The 26,853-nt window shown below is 37.4% G+C and overlaps 1 protein-coding gene across 6 annotated transcripts in view; it reads right to left on the bottom strand.

Moving 5' to 3' along the window:
- Window positions 1–26,853, bottom strand: part of tln2b (talin 2b) — a 141,398-nt gene that overhangs the window by 76,445 nt on the left and 38,100 nt on the right. For all 6 annotated transcript variants that reach the window (XM_028448861.1, XM_028448860.1, XM_028448862.1 and 3 more), the window contains exons 2-6: window positions 10,168–10,327; window positions 9,087–9,184; window positions 8,797–8,926; window positions 7,016–7,171; window positions 3,756–3,898 (exon numbers count right to left, since the gene is read on the bottom strand). In XM_028448861.1, the coding sequence (XP_028304662.1) occupies window positions 3,756–3,898; window positions 7,016–7,171; window positions 8,797–8,926; window positions 9,087–9,184; window positions 10,168–10,303 (663 nt within the window). In that variant the 5' untranslated portion in view covers window positions 10,304–10,327. The remainder of the gene's footprint in view (window positions 1–3,755; window positions 3,899–7,015; window positions 7,172–8,796; window positions 8,927–9,086; window positions 9,185–10,167; window positions 10,328–26,853) is intronic.

Here is a 26,853-nt window from a genome sequence, read left to right as displayed (position 1 = left end):
ACTACAGAGTAAATAATAAGTGAAGCTGTCATATGTGGAGGTTGGTGAAATGCTCACGACAGAATGGACCAGAAACTGTTAGCTTAGGTTGGGGCTTAGCTTCAGTTCAGACTCACTCACATCAGCTCCATAAGGCTTTAAACTATTTATATTTAAAACTGTGTATTATGTAGGAAGCCACTGGTTCTGTTTTACTGCAAACATCTCTGTCTCCTCTGTATTAAAACAGGATGTTCAGCAGGATTATTTCCTCAAACCTTCAGCGCATCACACTCGGCCATAGAGGTCTAAGCGGACTCAAAGCGAACGTCCGCCCTACGTATTCGTGTCAGAGGGAGAGTGATAACAGACAGAATAAATCGCATGTAATTAATTCACGTGGATGGCGGTGTATTTGAAACAGAGTGTTAGAAACCTTGGGGTTCTATTTGATCAGGATTTATCCTTCAACTCTCACATAAAACAAACTTCAAGAACTGCCTTCTTTCATCTCTGTAACATTGCTAAAATCAGATCTATCCTGTCTCAGAGCGACATGCTAGTCCATGTTTTTGTTACCTCTAGACTGGATTATTGTAATTCTCTTTTAGCAGGCTGCCCAAGCAAGTCGCTTAAGACACTTCAGCTGGTTCAAAATGCTGCAGCACGTGTACTGACTAAAACTAGGAGAAGAGATCACATTACTCCTGTATTAGCCTCTCTGCATTGGCTTCCCATAAAATATAGAATAGAATTCAAGATTCTTCTTCTCACTTATAAAGCCCTAAATGGACAGGAACCAGTCTATCTCAAGGAGCTTGTAGTGCCATACAATCCCCCCAGAACACTACGCTCTCAAAATGCTGGACTACTCGTTGTTCCATTCATCTCTAAAAGTAGTATAGGAGGAAGAGCTTTCAGTTATCAGGCCCCACTTCTCTGGAACCATCTACCAACCACGGTTCTGGGGGCAGACACCCTCTCTACCTTTAAGGTTAGGCTCAAAACATTCCTCTTAGGTAAAGCTTTTAGTTAGGAACCAGCTCATAGCTCATAGTTAAGATGCAATAGGCATAGACTGCCGGGGGGGGGGGTCTGGCATGCTCAGTTGGAGAGAGGTTGGAGAGGGCGTTAAGAGAGAGGTCATTTAGGTTAGAGAGAGACCGGAGAGGGTCCCATTCCTCTCTCTAACACTCCCTCTATGTCTGCTTCTTCCCTTGTGTGTTTGCTCCTGTTCTCCTTCTGGCTTTTGTCTTGCAGGTCTGTGGGATCCTCAGTGTGGAGTTACAGAGACTCAACAACTCTGTCTCCACCCTCTCCTCTGCACACACCCAACACAGCATAACGTGGATGGCTGTTCATCATAGGAATGGGATCCACACAAGGTTCCTGCTGCTTAACAGAAGGTTTTCCTTCTGTGATGACTTCATGTTGGGTGTGGGATACATATGTATGTGTATATAAGTATATATGCATATGTGTGTATCCATAAAATGAAGAGTCCGTCCTTAAGACTGCTCTACTGTAAAGTGTCTTGAGATACCATTGGTTATGATTTGACGCTATACAAATAAAGATTGATTGATTGATTGATTGATTGAGTGGGGAGGGGGTAGCGTGGTTGATTCCATACAAGTTTCACAATTCTACATACTACAGCTTTAAGTTAACATGTTGATAACCAGCTTTGTAATACAACTAATCTGGGACTGAGAATGTCTGGTTAAGTAAACCCTGCTAACAGAGAGATATCCCGAATAAGTGAACCCCCGCTTTGTAGTACAGGCCTCCTGTAATGGTTATGACGGTAAGTTTTAGCTTTGGATCAGACGCGAGTGCACATAAGGGACTGGGTTTATAATGACGATGACTAAAATGAGAGAAATATTCCAAAGCTCTGTAGTTGAATGTAATCAACCAAGTGCCAGCATTAGTTGTAATCATGACACAGTTGTGGATGAGGGTGGAGACGTGCGTGAAAACAAAAAGCTCAGACTGAGCCTGAAACAAGTTCCACTCAGTTAAAGATCTTTTAAACACGATGACAAATCAGAGCCTCTGCGATGTGAAGAGCCACTGTGATCTGAGTGAACAATGTGTGTGAAACAGGAAATGAGGCGTAGATAGTTGGGAAAGGCCAGGGCAGGAGGCGGAGCTATGACAGTGTGGAAGAGGAGACCAGAACATGCACATGCTGGGATGTGTGCCAGGGTTTAAAGGGCGGGATGAGTGGAAGTGGTCATTTTGTCAACAAAAAAAATGTCATTACACTTTTTGTCAACTACTGTATATTGTTTTAGGTGACAATAACTAGACCATATTTTTTTTTGTTTTTGAAACATTTCAACAAAAACTATTTTCATTGACTAATAAAAACTAAACAAAATCTATCAGAACTTGTGATCTTACACGTTGATCTATCTCGGTGTCTATTTACAAACAATATTATCATCTAAAAGATAGTTGATAAACAGTAAATACGTCTTTAAAAAATTATCCTAAATATCTTAGTCTTAATGTCATTTAGCTGACTAAAACTGGACTATAACTGAAATAGTTTTGATGACTATATTTTGACTAAAACCATATTCATTTTAGTGAAAAGACTATGACTAAGAGTAAATAAATATGTGCTGTAACAGTTATCACTGATGTGTGTCAGAGTGTGGATGAGACGGATGAATGGGAGCAGAGACCAGACAACCTGGAGGGGAAGGACTCCCAAAAGTAAACACAAAATAAGTGAAAAATATACTAAATTATATCAAAAACACACAAAATGACATTAACAATGACAGTAATTTATTTTATTTGAAGTTGTCTTTTCTGTCCCAACGTCACTTATATAAAAACTTGAAGCTTCTACCTACGCTAACTGTTTTTGATAAAATTGCAGTCAGATAAATCAAAGATCATTTGCACAAAAAAAATAGATAAAAAGTTAAAATTGCCGCTTAAAGTTTGTTTTCATCTCCATTTGTTAAAAGTTTCTTGTATTGCATTGTGGGATGTGGTTGTGGAGCCATAGAGACGAGTGCATAGAAGTGTTTTCACTTCATTCTGATATCACAGGGAATACTGGGAACAAACAAGAACAAAAATGGATCACTGTCCAACAAAAAAATCATGGAAGCAATTAAGTAAAAGCTATCCGTTTATGGGACTTCACATCCCACAATGCAATAATGTTTACGGTGGCCATAAAAACAAACTATCAAGAGGCAATTTCCTCCTTTTTCCTTTCTTTTTGGAAGAAATGATGCTGAGAGAAATATTGAGGGTAACAGCTTTAAATGCAAAAATACAAGAATATCAAAGGTGATGTAGAGATTCCATTATATATCATAACTATATTTATTTAACTTTAATACAAAAATGTTTGAGTGAAAACTACAGAAAGCCTTAATGCCATGTTGGCACATGGAGCGACGGGGCATTATAATTCTGCTCCTGTTCCTCCCACTCAATGGTAATGAGTGTTTTTATTTATAATCAGGCCATTTGCAGCGCTGCAAAATGACACGTTTGCTCAAATTCAAAAGACATAAAAGTTGGTTTGAGAGTCTTGTCAGAACAAAACAAGGATTTTGAATGATGCCGGAGTATTTTCTAGTTCTCTATAATAACTTACAGCTGTGTGGAGTGTGTTCAGTCAGACATTTCACTTCAGAACAAAATGACAACCTTGATTTCTGTAAAGTGTGGGCCCATAAATGCTAAACCTAGAAAGTATGAAATCATGACTTTTCCCTCTTTGTTTGAGTGGGTGTGTGTACCTGAACGTAGAGCAGATTGAGCTGGACGGGATCTCTTGAGTCCACATTTTGGTCTGAATAGAAGAACTTGCGCCTGAGCAGCAGAGTCTCGCTTTCTTCCACTCCCTGTTCTCTAAACGTCCTGCTGTGGTCCAGCCAGTTCACTGCAACACCAGTACACACCGATAAATCAGTCAATAAATCTAACATCATTTACTCAACATCTAATGTAGACGGTAGAAAAAGCTACTTGAAAGTTGTTTTTTTTTTTATCTCCACCGTCAATAATTGGTTTGTTCACAAATGATCATGTGACTTGCACTTCAAAAAGTTTCACGCATTGCATTGAGGGATTGGGGGTCCCGTAGGTGAATGTAAAGATGGCACCGAAGCAAAAAAGTTTCTGTAAGAATTTTTTTTAACTTTCTTTTTACTGTGATTTATTGTGTTTTTTCTGACAGAGAAGGAAAATCAGTGTACCCTTCATTCTTTGGTTATTTAGTTTCAAAACCAAATTAAAAAATAGAAAAAGCTGATTGTTTGTTTTATTCATTTAAAACCAGAACCAGAAAAATGGAAAAACCAAACAAGCAGCGTTTTTCTGTTTTAACATTAAATCTGGTTCTGTTTGTGTGATATTTGGATATTTAAGGGAAACTAGGACGAGAGCTTCATGTTTTAATCTCACCACACAGAACGACCGACAGACAGACTTTTACTCTGCTGCGTTTGATAAAATGATCTTGTATCATGTTGTCCACCTCACACTGATGGCAGAGGTGTCATGTGTGTGTCGATAACGTTTCATTAAAGAGATATTGATGCTGGAAGTCTGAATCTGTGAATATCTGCCAACTTTACTGAACAGTGTTATGGTCCAAACTGGTGACTGGGTGGACTTTTGCTGGTGAATTGAAACATTTATTAATACATAAATAAATCAAAACCAAAAAAAAAAATATGTTACGTAAAACATTCACGTGATATGTGGAACCAGAGGGGGTGTAATGAATCTACTGGTGCTCCTCGTTTCTTCTGATCAACTTCTGTGTGTGTTGACGGTGTGTTAGCGGTATTTATAACATGCAAAATAAACATTTTACTGCCCAAAAAAAAGCTGTAACTATTTTTGCAAAAGTGTCAAATGGTAGAAGTTCAAACATCTATTGTTCCTCACACCAGCCTCACAGTCAGTCACCTCTTTATTTGGATACTATTTGGATTGTAACCCCACGAAACAAAACATAAACGTGAGCAACTGTTTATGAGCTAAAACATCCACACACTGAATGAAAACGTGAGCAGGACCAGAAAACTGATGAAATAAATCCTTAACAGTCCTATTGTGTGAGGAGACCTGGTCCAGGACCAGGGGAGGGAAAGCGTAGCAGACTTCAGTTCTCGTACTTCCCCTTAAATATGAAAATATCACACAAACAGAATAAGTTTAAAAAAAAAAACTGAAAAATGCTGCTTATCTGGTTTTTAGTTTTACTGTATTCCTGTATTGGATTTAAATCAGTAAAACAAAATAACCACACTGTTTATGTGTTATTTTGATTTGGTTTTCAAACGGAATAACCAAAGAACAAAGGGTACATGGATTAAGGAAGACAGTGATTGGCTTGATGCCATTTTAGTTCTTGTTTTTCCAAGGTAGCCCCCATGATATGACGTCACTCCACAATCAGTCGTATTCAGTTGTTTTCAATCCTCAGATTAGTTAAGGTGGAGATTTAAACAAACTTTCAACAACAATTATGAACCTTTGAACATTTGTTTGTGAGTAAATGATATTTGATTTATTGATCTATGAGTCTTTATTTGATAATAAAAAAAAATGAGTGTCACAAGCTTGAAAAACTTGTTTTCACTTCAAAGTCACTGTGTTGTCTTTATATTAATGATGACGTACTTTTTGAAGGATTTTTTACCTTGAAATACAATCCATCCATGTGGAGCAGCCATGTTGGGCCAGATGTGACATATTAAATATGATAGAGCTTATAGTTAAAATTCACTACTGGTATCAGGGTTGGGCTCAATTACATTTTTAATTATAATTACAATTTCAAGTATACATATTCAATTACAATTCAATTATGATCACGGTGAGCAGTGTTTTTTCCAATTGCAATTAAATTCCAATTATTATTTTTCCCATGAAAGTCAATTACAATTTGGTTTTCAATTACTGAAGTTTAATTACAATTTTATCAACTTTTATTTATATAGTGCTTAAAAACAGCCATCAGGGACCAAAGTTCTTTACTATTGATCTCATGTAGTATTGCTGTAGTATGTATTTTGCTGTACTGTGTATGGTTGTCATTTATAGGTCATGTCATAACAATAGCTTATTGTTGTGATGATTGTATGTTTTTTAGTGTGTGGTGTCTTTACATTTACATTTTAGTGTAGTGATTATAATATCGTATGTAAAAGCCCAACTAGTTACAAGAGTTGGAAAGTCTTCTCCACTGCAGGAGACATTGTAACAGCACAAAGAAGTGCACTGAAACCTGCTTGTGTTTTTTCAATAAAATGTAAAAAGAAAGTACTCACTTTCTGCATTTATTTGTTGTTCTAGGCATAAACCTCAGTTAAGTTGCACTAAAGTCATGTTGCACTAAAGTCATGTTGCACTAAAGTCATGTTGCACTAAAGTCATGTTGCACTAAAGTCAAAGTTGCTTTAAAAGCCACAGGCAGATTGTATGTTATTTTTTTATTTTAAGTTGTTGGCACATGGCATGTTAAAGCCAATGTTTTGAGTGTAAAATATGCCAATAAAATATATTTCATACATAATGTTCACATGAAGGTGTACACATTTACACATTAGTTGTTTCTTAAGTCATATATTACAAAAAAATTGCAATAATTGCCTTACACTTTAATAACGGGATATATTGTATCGTATTGTGACCTATGTATCAGGATACGAATCGTATCGCCAGATGCCAGCAACACACACCCCTAATGACTACATATGTGTAAGCCATAGAACTGTAACATGGTTCCCCAGTTTTGTGTTTATATACATTTTAACTGACATTTTTTTTTATAGAATATTCATGCCAATTACATTTACAAAGTCAATTGTCTAAACTCAGTTACAATTAAATTATGATTACAACTACAACATATTTTTTCCAATTACAATCATAATGACATAACCATAACCTACTAACAGTGTTTCTCCACTGAGAGGTTAAAAGCTCAGCACCTTCTATCGACACCCCACCCCCTCCATGGTGATTCTGGCCTGCTTGCACTCACAGTCATCATCTGTGTGCAGTTTAGCTTTCAGCTTCTCCATCTTCCTCTCATCTCTCAGCAGCAGAGTTCTCTCTCGTTTCAGCGTCCCCGTCCCCTCCTCCTTCTTGTCCTCGGTCACCTCTTGAATAAGCGAGTACTCTTCATAGTTGGTGATTCCTGAAAACTCAGCAAGGGAATTCTCAGTGAAAGGAATGCACAGGAAAGCAATTCAACTATTCTCCCCCACTCGCTGCTTATCTTTCTCTGTCTGCTCAAGCTGACGTGAAGGGAAGCTGCTGGCCGCCAATCGTGAACGTGAAAAGAGGAGAGGAAGCCGAGCAGAATGCCCACCTCAAAATTAACCTTTTCCATTATAGCCTTTTGCCCCACACACATCATTTTCTTCCTCAACCAATTCAAATGAGTAGATGCTGATTAGCAGTAAAAAACACAGATTAGAAAACACCTCAATGACAGGCATGGATGACATTAGAACAAGCAATTAAGACTTTATTGGAAATACAAATAGAGATATAGTTTCTTGATCAGACATGGGCAACTGGTGGCCCAGGGGCCACATGTGGCCCTTGCTCTAATTTTGTACAGCCCTCAGAAGTAAGTGCACAAAATGACTCCAAAAAACATAGAAAATGACAGAAGAATATACAAGATGATGAGAAAAATCTATCTATCTTTAAAGCAAGGAACAGCTGTCTGTGTGTGTGTGTGTGTGTGTGTGTGTGTGTGTGTGTGTGTGTGTGTGTGTGTCTCAAATGTCTCAGCGCATCAGGATCAGATTTACCTGAATGTTTCAACATGGCTGCTGCTTGGTTCAAAGGTGTGCAACGTCGGATTTGTTTGAACTGCGATGATACCGGTCATAAAATTGTCTTAAATGCAGCTTTGCAGAACAGCTCAATGTTGACAGGTAGTCATGGTATTGACCAGCAGGTGTCCTCAATGAGCAACGTTTGTAACTAAGGTGAGTAGTAACAATAATAAAAATAATAAAATAAAAAAATAGGCTTTCACTATATATATGTAGCCTACAGTGCTAAATATTATGCTCTAAACAGTTCATTTAGTCGACTAGCTACAGGTTAGTCTGTTTATACTGCCAGATTTCATCCCATTTGAGATGATGTTAGCTTTGTTCATTGCAAATTTTTATGCGCTGACTATGAAACTGTTATCAAACTGTTGCCTTCTCATTTCAAATTCACCAAACCCTTCTGAGCTGTGACTGTGGAGGTAGGACTGATGAGCCTTTGCTGGCTTGTAAAAGTTTGTAGAGCTAAGTACAGTATATGCTAATTAATTATAGCAGCTTTCATTTGCATGCCAAAAAAATGATGATATGATTTAACCCAACAGTCATTGATAGTCATAGCGCCACCTATTGGTAAAAAGAAATCATAGGTCTTATTTCTGCACAGAACATGGCAGGAAAGTTTGTGATATAATCCTTGAAAATGGTCAGGTACGTCTCAACACATCCCAACATGCAACCATCAATTAAAAATATACAACAATGATCACAATAAGTTTCAGATTGGTCATTATTCTAAATACTGACATGAATGATCATATTGTGGCCCACAGATCAGACAATCACATGTTTGTGTCCCTCATTGTGATCAGAGTTGCCAGTCTCTGCTCTAGGAAATGCTGCAGCTCAGATATGAACTGAAAAGCCAGGAATAACATGGCAACACAATCACACACACACCAAGACTCGCTTCATTTGCCAGACTAAAAATAAAAAAATGAATAATTTAAGCAGAACTCTTATAGACGCGTACCTATCCGACTGCATATAGTGACCAGCAGCTCGCCCACGCTCTTTGAGTCATCCACCATTATTGTTTTCACCGCTCCGTCCAGCATTTTGATTTTTTGCGGTCTTTGCTTCTTCTTATACTCCAAAATATCCTGAGAAAACAAAGTGAAAGTGGCCCATAGTTACCAGCAGTCCCTGGCAGCCAGCTGGGACACATTAAGATCCTGAGCCCTGTGAGCACATGCAAATCACAGATAGAAACAATAATTGATTGTGACGGTTCTCAGCTACAGAAGCATGACTTCATCTTACGCCATTTCGCAGCATGTAGTAGTCCAAGGTTCGACCCGACTCGAGCCAGATGCCTTTCCTGGGGTCGTCGTCAGACAGAAAGAGGCCGTAATCTGAGGCTGAAACATACAGAAAATGAAAATGTGTCTGTGTTCAATGCAGATGATATTCAGTTGTATTGCTCCTTCAATGACTCACTTTCACTTTTTATCTGAGTTCTTGTGTATCTTTTGTCAAAAACTGGTTGTCATCGAATTTTCTTCAGATAAACGAACATAAACGGAAACTCTGATCATCGCTGATAAAGAACTCCCTTGGTGCTCTGAGCTCATCTGTGAAATCCAACCTCAGAAACCTGGGGTTGTGTTTGATCAGTCAATGTCTTTGGAGGGTGACTGTCATCAACTGACCAAAAACTGTTTTTATCACCAAATATCTCCAAAGTGAGAAATCTCTTGTCAAAATCAGATTTCGAAATGATGATCCACGCGTTCTTATCAATGCTGCTGCCAGACTTTTGACTGGTGCTCCCAGAACAGCCCACATTACCCCCATTCTTTACAGTCTTCATTGGCTGCCGGTCAAATTTTGCATAGAGTTTAAAATTTTAGTCCTGCCTTACCATGCGTTGCATGGTCAAGCCCCTCAGTATTTCACTGACTTGTGCCCCTACACTTCAGTGCAGACCCTTTGGTCTTCAGACCAACCAGGGAGACCTGGCGTTCCAGGCTGTAGCCCCCAGACTCTGGAATGACCTGAACCAGTCCCTCTGGGAGCTTGACTGTGTGGACTCTTAAGAATCACTTTCTGAAAACCTTTTGATGAAATGGATTTTTTATTTTATTTTTTTTTAATCTTTTATTATTCTTTTTACGATGCCACTCCTGTTGTTGTAAATTCACTTTTGTTTTATTATCCGTTTATGATGTTGCTCCTGTTGTTTTAATGTATCCTCTATTCTGTACAGCACTTTGTGATTTCTATTTGCGAAAAGCACTTTATAAATGAAAATTTCCTTTACTTACTTTACTTTACGAGAATGCAAATGTAAGGATCTATAGATTTCCATTATGTAAATGGGAGCCAGCAGTCCTGCTCTGACCTTGTCCTGCCTGTGCTTCTGGGACTCTCTCTCTGATGATTCTGCAGGCATCGTATACAGGGGTGAACGGCTCAAACTGCATGGTCTTCACCACGTTGCACTGCCGTACGCAGATCTTCAATGACAGGGCCACCATGTTGATGGCTCGTACACGGACCACCTGCAAAGCACAGCACAGACGTCTGACAATACAAAACACCAGACCTGTGCTTTATTACTGGCATTAACAAGCCATGATTGACAACGAACCGTTACAGAGTAAACAGGAAGTCTCAGTCAGCAAAATCAAACCACACAAAGCACAGAGCAGATCACTGTAATGATCTCCATTGGGAATATTTACCTGGAAAAAGAATTTGTGGTGAGTAAATGAAAGAGATGCAGACATAGCATACGTCACAGTGAGACAAACAAGTGTTTTTTATACAAACGAATCCACAAAACTAGCCTTAGGCTTGTGCAGGTCATAAATAGAGCAGACATGGTAAACTTGTCCTTTTTTTAACCATGGCTTCACCAGGGAGCAGGATTAGAAGAAAGCACTAATAGCTAGGGGTGGGGAAAAAAATCGATTGACATAAGAATCGCGATTCTAATCATCCACAATTCTGAATCGATTCATGAACTTCAAAAATCAATTTAAAAAAAATAAATGTTTTTGCAACATACAAGACAAAAGACAGGTACAAACAACAATGTGATAATCCAACAGCATACACCCAGAGAACAATGGGATGCAGAGAGGAAAAATTTATATTAATAACCAAATGAGATATAATAATAATAATAAAAATTTTACATTGACTCAGCCAGCAGCCCCAGCGCCCTAAGAGGCTGAGGGGCCTAACCCAGCAGACACGAGGGGGCCACGGTACCCACCTCCCCCCCAGGCCCCCTCCACTCTTTTTTTTATGCCACCTTTTTTTATATACCTTGAACTTATTCTTGTAGTCACTGAGAGTTGAGACTTACTTCTGGGTTAGCTGGCATAAGCTTTTATTAGGTAATTTTATTTATGCAAGTTATTACCTTGTGTCTGTTTGCCTTTGTGTGATTACATCATTGTAATTAGTTTATTTAAAATTATTTTATACAAACTGTACTGTTTGATGCCATAATTTGCCTTAACATACTATGCGTTGTATCAATTTCTTAATCGAGAATCGTTTGAATCGAGAATCAGATAAAACGAGAATTGATTTTGAAGTGAATCATGACCCTAAGAATCGGAATTGAATAGAATTGTGAGACCCCCAAAGATTCACATCCCCACTAATACCAGTAAAATGCTACCACCACCAATTGTAGGAAATAAAACATGGCTGTTTTTCCCTTCAAATTCTGACATTGGCTGTGTTCGAAATAGCATACTAACACACTACTCATTAGGTCATTTCTGGATAATTTTTCTAAAAATGACATTATATGATATAAATCTTGATATTTTTCAAGAAAAAAAAAAGTCTTACCAGAAAAACAATTCTGGGTTAAATTTGCTGATTCAAACAGCCACACAGGAACATTCATTAACAAACAGCTGCACTATATGTGACACTTTTGGCTTTTTTCTCCTAGGGGACAGAACATGTGAGTGACTTCTGTAGTGTGACTTGTTTAGAGACAGGTCTGAGTTAGGATGCACTCAGTGATCCATCTAAAATTAGGAAAATATAATAATTTTCTTCCTTTTTAAAACATTGTATTGCATCGACTCTATGAGCCAACTATCGTGTATCGTCCCATCCCTGGTGAATAAGTAACAGATCCCTAAAAATATGTCTGAGCCCAGATAGAGAAACATACTGTTGGTACTGATATTTACATCCTGTCTGCTGTTTAGCTGCTATATCAGCGTATGTATGAAATCATCAGAATGTCAAACAGTTAAAACAAAATAAAACACAGCAGCATTAAGCTTTTCTTTGTTTTGTTGTTTTTTTTTAATATCAGATTTTTTTGCCACTAACAATAAAAACAACAAAATACAAATTTGACCTGATAAACTACACATCTGTGCAATTTGAATCAGTGCCACTAAAAGATTTTTTCTCTGCAATTAGAAATAAAAGTCAAAAGTTCAGATTTTCACACGAGAACCATTCAGATGTCACGGCCACGAGAGGAAACAAAGAGCTTTTCTGTGCTGATGGTTCACAGCTCATCCACAGTCAGTCTAAGAGTTACATTTCCCATGCTTAATAAGTCCCCCCATGATGACGCTCGCTCAGAGCCGTAGGTCTCCTCTCTAAAAGTTTTTTCTCATACGAAGTAGAAAGGACAGGGACAAAGACGAAGCAGCTTCTTTCTCTACAGGCAGCAGCAACTTTTCTCATCTTTCTCATGTTCTCGACAAAACACAAAGCCTCAGAGGTTTGTTCACGAGCTGGATGCAGACTGGATGGACTGGGATGACAGCTGCACAAAGTTCTCACACACTCATCTGGATCACATGAAGATAGTCAAAGGTGTAAATCAGACACGTGAAACTGGTGGCCCGGGGCCACATGCAGGACCCGGCATTAATTACTCTACATCCAAAACAAATACACAACATGAACTAACAACACAAGTACTGACAAACAAAAATAAAGAAAATGACTCTAAAAACACACAAATTGAGAGGAAAATACACAAATGTACTCAAAAATCACAAAAACAAAAAAAGATAAAGATACATTATTCGAAAAACACATACACTGACCACAAAAATACACAAAATCATTTAAAAACACACAATCACTTAAATAATACACAAAATCACTTAAAAAATACATCATGAAGTGGATGCAATAACAAAAACACAACAAAAATGCACAAAATGACACCAAAAACACACAAAAGAGGAAAACAACACACAAAATAATTCCATAAACAAACAAAACCACAACAAAAAAATTAACTCCAAAAACAAAATGCAGAAAAAACACAAAAAATACAATAAATTACTCCAAAAACCCCAAAAACATAAAACAAAACAACATAAAAATGATTTTAAAAAAACCTCTAAAAACACAAAACCATGACACAAACAAATACTCAAAATTACTCCAAGGACAAATATAACAACAAAAATAGACAAAACTACTCAAAAAACTCAAATAACACAGAAAATGATGACATGAATATTGATCATCTGACCCTCAGTTCAGATAAAATGACTTTTTTTGTGGTCTCACTGTGGTGGAAGCTGTTCATGTCTGGAGTAAAACATTTGTCACAGCGGTTTCAAAGGGTTATTAATACAACAATCACATGATGAAACCCAGAACATTAGTGATCATTCCTGGACTCGCACACACTTACAAATGTTTTGAAGTAAGCACTTCCTGGTTAGCTCTACATCCTCCAGTGGATGACACACAGAACACTTATGGAGAATCCTGTATTCTTAAAATCTATTCAACTTACTGATATGTGGCCAGAAATGTAATTCTCCTCTCCCGTGGCTATTTTTTGTCCACAAGAAAAGAGTTCATTGAATTAGGTTTGTGTACTACTACAAATATTGAGGCTTGAGAACGGCCAAAGAGCAGCTAAATGGGCAGTCTAAACATGGACAATTCAATAGAGAGCATGGAGGGCTGGAGCCATCTGGAGAGGATGGAGCTTTAATGATTGACTGCAACACAGCAGCACAGCCTGAACAACAACTGAGGCATGACTGCACCAATGAGCAGAGACAGACCCCCGAAGACAGAACACATTCTTAGCTGTTTACTATAACTCCAAGCTATTCCTACATAAAGAGTTTCACTGAGTGTAGTAGTGTTTAGTGTAATGCATGTGGAAATTAAATCTGTGAGGTAACCGCAGAGAAAGTGAGGAACTGCGGGTCCGGAAAAGTAAAGGCACAAAATGATTAAATAAAAAAACAAACACACACAACAGAAGAATACACAAGCAAACTCAAAAAATGAATAATAAAAAAAAAAAAAACACAAAAAACAGAAGAACATATAAAACCACACACAAAAAAAAAAACATGGAATGAGAAAAATAAACACAACGTCATACTAAAACACACAAAAATTACTGAAAAACACACAAAACAAAAAAAAAAACAAAATAGACAAAATGATATAAAAAACAGACAAACAACAAAAATACACAAGTGAAAAATATACAAAATAACACAAAGAAACACACAACGTGCCAACAAATACACACAAAATTAGAGAAAAATACACTAAATGATACCAAAAATGCACACACAACAAAAATACACCAATCAAAAACACACACAACAGAGGGGTATTCCATAACGCGAGGTATGTTCTTCTCTGAGTATGTTACCATGGCAACATTGTCTGTGAACTAAGCCTGGTCGCTGGCAGGTTTTATCAAAGAAACCCTGGGTTTCTACCTGGCTCCGCCCACCGTTTCTGAACACTTTATAAACCTTAACACTTTTCTCTGAAACACATTAGTAACATCACACACCACAGACGTGTTCACATCATTACTAACGTTGTGTTGCTTTATGTTTTTTTTTTTTTATGTGTGTGCAAACGGTAGTTTTCTTTCTAACATTGTAGATGTAGATCATTAAGTGAAAGTCACTGAGAGGTTGATCTGCATTAAAACATCTACTGACGTCTGTAGTAAAGTTCACTGAATACAAACCTGTGGATAATATAAAGGAGGAGATGATAATTTAAATGAATCCACTTTTAAGGCTCGATTGTTGTTTTATATTGTTATACAGTTAAATCTGTAGATCACGGATCTTTGAAGTTGATGGCGCAGTGAATTATGACGCTGCTCTTAGAAGTGATGGGGTGCGGGTTCGTGTCCTGCTTCTGTGTTTTTTTATGAGATTTTTTAGGAACGTCGAGATGACTCTGGCGACAATATTACATTAAAAATCAATATAAATGATTCGATATCAAGTGGCATTTACTATCTTAATATCCAGTGTAACAGGAGGGATCTCTATGCAGCCATTCTATGCTGCTGCTGCCACACCTCCTCAAACACATTTTATTTATATTATTCACCGCTCGTCACGTCACTGATGAGATAAAGTGATGACGTGACCAAAAAGTGTGACTAATTACTGGTGATTTAAGCCACTATGATCACTGAAGACTGAACGCACCTTTAGAACAGGCTCATATTCCTCAAACACTGGCTTATTTAACCCATTAGGGTGAATAAATCACTCTATTCCGGGTGGTTGTCATGGCAGCTGGAGTAAATCTCTGATCCATTGATGATGGCTTTTTATCGCGCGCTTGCACGTCAGTAACCCAAGGTTTACATACTCAGGGTTGATTGACCCACTTCATACCAGCTGTAATGGAATCAGATACCCAGAGTTTCCCATCGCGGGGTATGTTGACCCAGAGTTTATGGATAGACTCAGAGTTTGTTAACCCTCCTTTATGGAATACCCCTCAGAAGAATACACAGGCAGACTAAAAAAAACAGAAAAACATATAAAACCACACAAAAAAACACAGAATGAGAGAAATACAGACAATATTAAGGCTGAACAATTAACCTTAATCACGTCAATATTAAGGTTTTCACTACTGCGATAACGTAACCTCAGATGCTGGAGGTTTTTTCTTCCATCTCCAACATTTGAGTGTTCACCAATCAGTATTGCCGAGAACCGCTTTCATGGGCTGCTGGCCAATCAGAGACGGTTACAGGAAACACGCTTGTATGCGCTGCAGCAAGTTTTTTTTTTTCTCTTTTTTTTGCTACAGCGAGTTTCTGAGTGGGCTAACGAATACACTACGTTGAAGGAATCACGGAATCAAACAATCAAAACGGAATCTACTGTTGAACGCTGAAATGGACAGAATTGGGTTTAAACGCTGTCACCGTGAGGGAAAGGACATTTTTTTATGCGTTAATGTCCACTTCATCTTGGCCGGTGGCCGTTTCAAACACCACCCAAACACCGTCTAAACTGCCAAAAAATTACGCAAATCATCACTGACTCCTAAATCAGAGCAGACCAGTGCCCGCTTAACTTTTACGTGTCTGTTAAGCTTCGTCCGTTTCTCGTGTAGCGCTGCTGCGCTCCGTGAAAACATGATGAACTTGAATCAGTTTCACCTGCTCAGAGTGTTAAACATCATCTCATCAGAGCTACAGAAGATCTGTGGATAAAGTTGTTCTGAGAACGAGATCATTGATACCAGGGTCTGAAACATCATAGGTTAATGATAACTTTTAATACTGTAAAATATTCTGACCCCTAGTGGTGAAAAAACACTTCTTACACGTGATGCGTCTTGCACATTTATTTTTTGTTTAATCATTGCAATCTGGAATGATGTCATTAGGATCATTTATATTAGGTTCATTTAAATTAAACTGATCAAAACTTAATCAATAAATTCAGATTCAGTAAACCATTGATCCCTGAGGGGGAATTGAGTGACAATGCTGCTCTCTTACATCAATGGAGCAGTCAGAATAATCCATGTCAGTACTTATATCTACCTTTTAATTGTATCTTACTCATTATTTTAAATTCCATTTTTATTTTTGACATAAGATTTTGCTTAATTATAGTTTTCTTTTTTATTGGTATTTATTTTGTTTCCTCACAGTACAACTTATATCTTCCTTTTCATTTATTTTTGACATACATTTTTGTTCAATTATGGATTTTTTATTTATTAGTATTTTGTTTCCTCACAGGAGTCACAGGAACTAATATTTTCCCAAAAAAATTGATTAAAATTTCAAAAAAACACGGAATAAAAAAAAAAAAAATCATGTGGAAAACAGAATTTCGAGAAAAAAATAAAAACGCATATGCATTTAAATGTATAAAATATTTTTTAAAATCGTAAATCGAATCGAAATCGCAATATCTGTCAGAAAAATTGCAATTAGGCTGCAAAATCGTGCAGCCCTACACAACGTCATACCAAAACACAGAAAAATAACAGAAAAACACACAAAACAACAACAAAACAAAAAACACACAAAATAAAATAGACAAAATGATAAAAAAAAACAGACAAACAGCAAAAATACACAAGTGAAAAATATACTAAATAACACAAAGAAACACACAACGCACCAACAAATACACACAAAATTAGAGAAAAATACACTAAATGATACCAAAAATGCACAAACAACAAAAATACACCAATCAAAAAACACACACAAAACAACAACAAAAAGGACAATATTAATAAACAAAATTGTTATTATTCTAAATGCTGACGAATGTTGATAATGTGACCTTAATATCAGATATCACCTGTTTGTGACCTCGCTGTAATATAAGTTGCTCCTCTCTGTGCTACGCCGTAATAAATACTGTAATAATACAACAACAAAGCACTTCATATTTATTCCATGAAATCTAAATGAACACATCTATAAATGCACAAAGATCAGCTCATTTTCATCTCTATAGTGCACATAAACAATGTTTTTAAAACAAATCTAAAGCTTATCTCTTAGCAGCTGGAGTAGTGAGTTTAAGAGAAACACAAATGATTCATATGTCAACTCTACATGTACTGTATTTGTGTGTAACAGCAGAGATAGAAAGCATCACTTAAAAACACCCGGAGCAGCGAGAATAAAAACAGCTTAAGTGATAGATTACATAACATGCTTTTATTACATGATTTCACTCAGCAGTGCTGATACTGAAATAAGCCCAAAATGAAACAGTAAAGCAGCAGGAACACTACAGAAACTGAGGATGACGATTAATGTGTATTTAAGGCATGCAGAAAGAATGAATGGAGTGCTGACCTCAGCAGTTCTCACGGTGGCTTTAAGCTGTGCCTTCTTAACAATATGTTATCTGACTATAACCCCCCCCATCACCTCCTTACACCCACAGCCTTTAACGCAGGGTCACAGTGTTTGTGGATGGAGACGGTGTGACAGCAGCTCACATGGCACTAAACAAGGTTTGCTGCTTTGATCAGCTCTGTATCTAAATTCAATATCTCTGCAGCACAAGGACTGGATTTGAAAAGGTAAAAGGACACGGCAAGGTCAATGTGTTCTTTGTAGAACATTTAAACTGCAGATGTAACGCAGATGTAAATACAGATTTAATGCCCTGAAATGGAAACGGTATTATTGTTATATTTTTGTTAAATCATTACCTCAGCCTAGGTGTTAATTCATTTATTAGTTTGTCTGTTAGCAGAAATTGGTCAACTACATAACAGATTTTAACTAGGGGTTAAAAGCCTGACCAGCCGATTCCGTTTTTGGCCGATCCCGAGCAAACACCTTGAATATTCCAATCTTATTTTATTATAAAACATTTAACAATACCTGTGAAATAATACAAAATCATTGCTTTAGCTGCATATGCGGTGGTTATCTCAAATATAAATTAAAGTTTAGAACATTGCTGTCCAAAATATTAAATTACATCACTTCCTTAAGTCTTTAATTTTCCACATTTTAAAAACAAACTAAACGTGTCCATCAGGTTACACTGCAGACCTGTTTTCAGCTCTTTGACAAAAATGAAGTGCACAGCAGTATTTTGGTTCATTATTTTGATCAAATAATAATCTACAGGACAAACTAAAAAAAACATATTAAACTACAAATAAAGTGCCCTTAGTTTTAAGTTTCCTTGTAGAGTAAAAATAAAAAAAAAGGTTCAAATGCAGCAGCTTTGTGGATATTTAAATGGATAAAAGGATAAAAGCTCCTAAAAGTCTAATTATTTTACAAAAATAATAAAGTGCATCATGTGTAACATTTTCACACTTATTACAGTCACTTGTTCATTAGTGGAAGCTTTTTATTCATGTACAAAGACATGAAATCCATCGTTTTCCTCGGAGTAGTTTTGTTCTTTTCACTGATCATAAGTACTAACAGCACTCCACTGGTTGTTTGCTACGCTAGCTTTAGCATTAGGTTGATCACTAGCTTCAAATAATGCATACTCAGCAGTGTGGTGGTTTCTTAAATGGTGAATGACGTAGCGTTTTGTTTGCAGCTCCACCAGGACTTATTTCTGCATTACAGGAATTACAAATTGCGATCTTTTTCTCTCTTTTGGCACACACACACATGCACACATGAGCTGGTGGGCGGGGTCTGTCAGTCATCTCACAGCAGAAGAAGAGGCTGACTTTATGAGTGACTTTAAGACATTTGCGCAGGTAGAAAAGATCGGAGGAAAAGATCGGTTTCATATGCAAGGTTCGGCCGATCGCCCAAAATGAGGGAAATCGGCAACAACTGATCGGCCAGCCAATCAATTGGTGCATCTTTAATTTAAACAAAAACTTAACCAAAAACAGACCTTATTGCATGGAAGATTCCATTACATTATGGAGGGTAACTGGATCAATATAGTTATTCTGAAAAATACAAAAAATAAAAATCCCTATTTCCTAAGTGTTTCCTCAGAGTTATGTTGGGTTGGTTCCTTAATTATCAGACCAACTTTCATCCAGATCGGATACGAATTGCACATTACATTGTAATTAAAAATAAATTTAAAAAATAAAAAATGGTTGTACCCATATATTTGCCCTTATTGTATTGATATTAATTGGGAGAGAAATGTATCTTAAACCTTTAAAGTGTGAATGATTATCTGACAAATAGGATAATTGGTGCTTCGTGAGGGTTGTTTAGATTCTATCTAGGCAGATGTGGTCATCACAAGGTAATTCATTTAAAAATGTTGATATTTACATCCATCCATCCATTTCCATATCCGCTTATTCCTGTTTATCAGGGTCGCGGGGGTCTGCCGGTGCCAATCTCCAGCTCTCATGGGGCGCTGGGCGGGGGTACACCCTGGACAGGGCGCCAGTCCATCACAGGGCAACACAGACAGACAACCACTCAATCACTCCTATGGGCAATTTAGAGACTCCAATCAACCTTACAGTCATGTTTTTGGATTGTGGGAGGAAGCCGGAATACCCGGAGGACACCCTCCGGGGAGAACATGCAAACTCCACACAGAAAGGACCCAAGTGTCCACCCCAGGGCTTGAACCCAGGACCTTCTTGCTGTGAGGCGGACGTGCTAACCACTAAGCCACCGTGCGCCCCTTGATATTTACATTTTTTTTTTTTTTTTTTTTTTTTTAACAACTTTCTGACAGCAACGTTGTCACGGCGACGTCATCTTCACCAAAATGTTGTGATCTGGATTGAACTCACTGTGGCCTGTGTCACGTCATTGTATTGTTGTGGAGAAAAAGGGAACAGTTGAACAGATAGAGATTAGTATCGTTTATTAGACTTGGTCACGAGTAGGATGGGATTTTGAGATTCTGGATTTCCCACAAGGAGGTAAAAAAACAACAACAGCTCAATAGTCTCCCACAGGACAAAAGATTAACATTGATCTGAGAATGTGGATTGGTAATTCACTTTGTTCAAATTGGAAACAAAACCAATAACTAAAATGTTTTTTTATTACATAATACATTCATATGTAAATGAGAAAACCCGTCGATAGATTGTTGAGGGAACAAAACAAATAAAGTGCACGAGCTAAAGTAAAAATCTAGGCAACTTTTATTTATTTTAAAATACAAAAAGTAAGTAAGTAAAATATTAGACTACAAGACAGTTTTATTTAGCAGACACTTTGATCCAAAACAACATGGGTCGGGGATTTGCTCGACATCCCACAGTGATGACCCATGTTGGAGTCAAACCGGCAACCCTCCAGTTACAGACCCGCTTTTCCTCAACCGTGACGCCACCACTGCCCACAAATAAATAGATGTGTTTTAGTTTAGAGGCTACAGTTATAACTATAACACAAGCAGGGAACTTGTTTGGTGAACTGAGGACAGTTAAGAACTTCAGAGCCACATTACGGGTAACAGCCAATCAGCAGTGAAAGCTGTGCATGTGGCACACGCACACACACACACACACATAGACAGACAATAATAATAAAGTAAGTAAATCTCGTGTGTGTGTGTGTGTGTGTGTGTGCCACATCAAAGGCTGCAGAAACTGACGGCACCTTTAACGTGTTGCAAATGTGAAAAGCATAAACATAACTTGGTTTACGTGCATATTTATGCTCTAAGGCATGAAAACCAAGTTAAGTGTTTGAGTTTGTATTCAAAATTTTCACGCATACATTTTCATTTTAACTGCAAATTAATATCAGCCGCGACTCTTGGTTATCGGCCTCATTCACCACTAATCACAAAACATATTGTCTATGTTTAGTGGATAACATGTCTTTCATTTCAACTAAAAATGAAAAGAAGTAGTAACGTACTATTCATACTAAGTCTGACATCAAAATGAGTATGTTAGACATTAGATAGTATGGAAAGATGGACTATGTGAGAAAAAGCAGATGTATACTATATTGGAACATATTTTAAGTATGCACGGTGGACACACTAGATAAGTCATACTCTACCACCCTATGATGCATTAAGAACGGAACGTAAAATCGTCCTTGGGAAACTTCTAAGTATAATTCAGTGGGAACGCTGATCATCCTAATCCTCTTAACCACACTTATGAAGTAGACAGTATGTACTCATTGAGTTTGTAGTTTATAGTACAGAGAATGCCATTTGGAACACAGCCATGGGTATTGACTCGTCTACATAAGAAATATCTCCCCCTAGCTCAAAGAGTAAAAAGATTTTATCCAGAAAATTCCCTCTGAATTTAGAGTCTACATAGAAAGTCCCAGAACACATCAAAGACTTTCATCTTCACTTCTTCTTAATACATGAATTATGAAGAATCACCTTCTGTGGTGAGAGTTGCCCACCTCAGAGCCTGAACCAGAACAGACCCAGGGTATTATCCCAGGATCTCATTAGGCTATTTGTATTGTCGTAGTTCACCTGTTAGTGTTTAACTGGTGTTACCACTCCAACAATGGAATGGGATTCCCATCATTGCAATGCTTGTTGATTTAGCCAAAGAACTCCATGCTTTCATTTCAGAGGAACCCTAATCCTCATCCGTTGTGTGTGTACAAGCCTCTGAAAGTGAGCAGCACTGCTGCGACTGCGGGCTCTGCTCCGAGGCCTCACACTCAGCAGGAACGCAGCTCATGGGCAGAGATACTGACAGGAATTATAAATGTTGCCCTCGTTGTGTGAGGCAGAGAGAAACGGCTCCTCTTGCTCTAAAAATATCCAGGAAAGAAAAATGGTTTCCAGCAGCAGATACAGATGGTGACATTTCATTTCAAGTTTGTAAAAAATGCTTTTTCGTTTGAAGAAATGAAGTATTTTGGTTTTTCTATTTAAAGACATGAAGAATTGTAGGTAGGATAGAACAAATGATGATAAAATACAGCCTAACTTGGATATGTGAGTAAATGATTTGCTAATGCATGGAGGAGGAGCTCTCCACCCAGATTACATCTCACAGGGAGTGGTTCACTAAACATGTGTCATTACACACACACACACGCACACACGCGCACACACGCACACACACACACGCACACGCACACACACACACACACACACACACACGCACACGCACACACACACAGTGTGCTGAGACGATGAAAACAACCTGACCGTTCCCAGTTGTTGTGATCATATACCCTCATGATGATTTTTATTTCATATCTCCTGTTCACACATACTATATGTATTCTTTTCTCTACTGGCCGACATCTGCCTCTGTGACTGTTGTTCATCCATGAAGAACAGTGACGTGAAAATGTGAAACAGGAAACATGTTTAGAGTCAAAAGTTCAGTGTGAAAAGTACCCAATCTTTCTCCATCCTTCTCAAAGGTGTCTTGTACGCTATGATATATTAGTCTAATATTAATATTCATGACTAAGTGCATACCATATGGAGGCTAATTATACTCCAGCCAATGTATTACTTCATCTCAATTACATCAGGTTATGTGTTACTTGCTAATAATAATGTGGAATTTGTGTTTGTGTATTTTTAATTCCACATATACACATAATATACACCGAGCTCACAGTGCCGGCCTCCACCTGTCAGTGGATCACCAACTTCCTGACTGACAGGAAGCAGCAAGTAAGGCTGGGTAGCATCACATCCAGCACCCGGTCACTTAGCACTGGCGCCCCCCCAGGGGTGTGTTCTCTCCCCTGTTCTATTCTCCCTCTACACCAATGACTGCACCTCAGGAGACCCCTCTGTGAAACTCCTGAAGTTTGCAGACGACACCACCGTCATCGGTCTCATCAGGGATGGGGACGAGTCTGCCTTCAGACGGGAGGTGGAACAGCTGGCTCTCTGGTGCAGTCAGAACCATCCGGAACTGAACCCGCTCAAGACTGTGGAGATGACAGTGGACTTCAGGAGAAATCCCCCCCCCATTCAACCTGCCCCAGGAGCTGCTGATCATGTTCTACACCTCCATCATTCAGTCTGTTCTGTGCACCTCCATCACTGTCTTTTTTGGATCTGCAACCAAACTAGACAGAAACAGACTACAAAGGATATATAGGACTGCAGAAAAGATCATTGGTGTCGATCTGCCCTCCATCCAAGACTTATACCTGTCCAGGGTCAGGAAACAGGCAGGTAACATCACTGCAGACCCCTCACACCCTGCACACAATCTGTTCAAACTCCTCCCCTCCGACAGATGCTACAGATCACTGTACGCCAAAACTAGCCGCCATAAGAACAGTTTCTTCCCCCAGGCTGTCACTTTGATTAACGCTAAACAGTCAAAGAGTGTCAGACCTGTTTCTGTGAAATAACCACGGAACTAAACAATCTGTCACTGAGAATGTTCATGTACATACTATTTAATTTAAATGTTCACCTGCACTACTGCACTATTATCTTATTATTATTATTTTCTTATTATTATTATTATATTTAATTATTATTATTATATTTAATTATTATAATTATGATTATTATTATTATCTTATCTTGTTATTGTTATCTTATTTTATTTAGTTTTGCACATATTAGTCTAACTACTGTTTATATTTATGTTTATATATTTTTTCTAGCTGATTGTTATTATTTAATGTTTACACTATTAGAGAGAGCACATTTCACCAAGTCAAATTCCTCGTGTGTATAACATACATTACTTGGTCAATAAAGTTGATTCTGATTCTGAATATACACATATAAAGAAAGAGATTTAAAATGCCACAAAAATCTTGATCACAGCAAAGGATCACTAATGTTTTACTGAGGAACAAATGCTCATTTTGTGTGTTTCTTTCTTTCATGTTGAGTGTTTCTGCAGGCATTTTGTGCATTTTATTTTGTATATTCTCTCAATTTGTGTGTTTTTAGTGTAGATTTGTGTGGTTTTCTTCTCATTTTGTGAGTTCTGATGTCATGTTGTATATGTTTCTCTCATTTTGTATTCATTTGTCATTTTGAGGGTTTTTGTCGTCATTAAGCCTAAATCAAGCTTCTGCGTCAAGTAAGCATAGCCCCCTGCATCAACGCAGACCCACACGCTGTACCATGACGCTAAAAATGTCCGAACTATGCGTGGAGGTGCTGTGATTGGTCCGCTCAAAACCTCATCCCCAAAAATGTATTTTTCCAGTTGACACCACTATATTAACATTCAACACTGACGTTGAGTGTTGTTTCTACAATAGATCAAGTAGAAGAGAACACCTCAGTTCTGCCACAATTTTTGCTCAATAAACACCAAATTGCTACAGCACATATTCAGACTATCTTTCACAAACCATCCACACAGAATATTGATTTATCAAGAATAAAGCCTACAGTGCATTAAAATGTTTGACCACAAATGGTAATGTAAACATATAATTGAAAATTCTTATTAAATACATTTTCAATGTTCATCAAAAAAAGACAATATTTTGGAGTCATCGTAGAAATTTATCTCAGTAACTGAATTTTTTAATAGCATTATGAATTTCACTTTAATGCGAATTGGAGCCAGTGCAAAAACATCATTTTTAAACATTACTTTTTCACTTATTCAGCAAATAATAATTGTTAAAATGTACTATGTGTATTTTTGTCTTCGTAACTAAACTTTTGCTGAAACTGAAATCTGCCTTTAAACGCCTTCATGCGCTAAAAATACAATTCAGCAAGAGAACAAAAATATCTTCAAAGATGTTAAAAGTTATTATTAAAAAATGGATTTTGACAATACAGGTAAACTAATATAATGAGACAATAATTGACTTTTGCGTCATCTAATATAAAAACAATTTGTGAAAACAAGACATTATTTTGTAAACGGTCTGTCTGATAACAGAGATGCTCTTTGGGGGAAAGTGTGCACTCAGCATTTTTCACTGCATCACTGAATACAGATACAAACCCAGACATGAGAAAATATGGGAAGTATTAAACTTTATACACATTTTTGTGAGAAAAAAAGCATCTGTTCAGCCTCACAACATTATCTATCCGCCTGTCTATAAAATAAGCTCCTAAAAAAATTCACTTCAACATAAAACAATAGTCTGACAATATATTTCTAATTTGAATCTAAATCTATAAAAAACCATCTGGAGATTGAAGAAAAAATGAATAGATCCAGAGGGACATGTGAGCATTTATGTGCAAAGAACACCCTGAGAATAAGGAAAAATGATCATCATGATGGGGAAGTAGATAAAAGTGTTGGACTGAGCATCCTCTTTCTAACACATGCTGGTTACAGTATCAGGAGCAACACTCGTCATCTCTAATATGAGCATTAGATTCAATGACAACTTAAACATGCAGGACAGGCTTCAGTATATCTGGATTAGTCCAACTGGAAGCCTTGGTACGTGTCTCTTACTGTTAAATTAATCCATTTTACAAACATCTGCCATTAAAAGTAGCGGTAGACCGATATATCGGGCCAATATATGGACTTTTTTTCAAGATCGACCATCACCAGCCCTACCTAAGGAAGGATAAGAAACACTTTATTATAGGGAGGATATAAAAACAGAGGGCAGTGTTACACCTAGGTGAGGGGGAAGGGAACAGGGAGGAGAGACTCAAGGTAGGAAATAGAAAGGGTGGGAAAGAGTTGATTATTTTATAGTGAGAGTGAGATGTGATGTTATAGTTGTGCATATGGTGACAAGTGTGAAGCTTAGGTATAATGGTAGTGACTGTGAACAGAGGAAAGGAGTGAGTGGTTATAACTAATACAGGTATTTAGTTTAAACTGACTACTTGCACATTTCACATTGTATATTGTTGTCATGCTTTACTGCTACTTACCCGTCCTGTACTTTTTGTTTTACTTGGTTGTGTACGGGTATATTTAAAGTTGAATAAATGTGAAGAGATTTATTGGTGTATTTAATTTAATTTCTAATTTATATCATATGAGTGTTTCAATTGTCTTTCATAATCAATGTGCTTTAAAAAAAAGTATATCGGTCTCAAAAATCAGCTTGATTTTTTTTTTTTTTTTAAATCAGTATCTGCATCGGCCTTTGAAAATCTCATATCGGTCGACCTCTAATTAAAAGTTATCAAATTTATAATGTTACTTGGTCATCATTTTCTGACCTTTCCTTGTAAATGTTCCTTACACAATCGTAGTCTCACAATATTTGACAGATGTTTAAACTTCATGCAGGCATTATTTCCTTAGGGACATGGGTTTTATTTTAATATCTGTGCTCTGGTTTCCTGAAAAACTCCCTACTTTGGATTTGAAACATAAAAATGACATTTTTGAATCATGAGTAGTAATATTTTGGCATATCACTCAATACTAAGGTTGAGTTATGAATTTGAGTTAT

Source organism: Gouania willdenowi, chromosome 6 (genome assembly GCF_900634775.1).
Source record: "Gouania willdenowi chromosome 6, fGouWil2.1, whole genome shotgun sequence".
NCBI classification, from domain to species: Eukaryota; Metazoa; Chordata; class Actinopteri; order Blenniiformes; family Gobiesocidae; genus Gouania; species Gouania willdenowi.
Note: the sequence above shows the minus strand (reverse complement) of the source record. Positions and strands in the feature narration are given on the sequence as shown.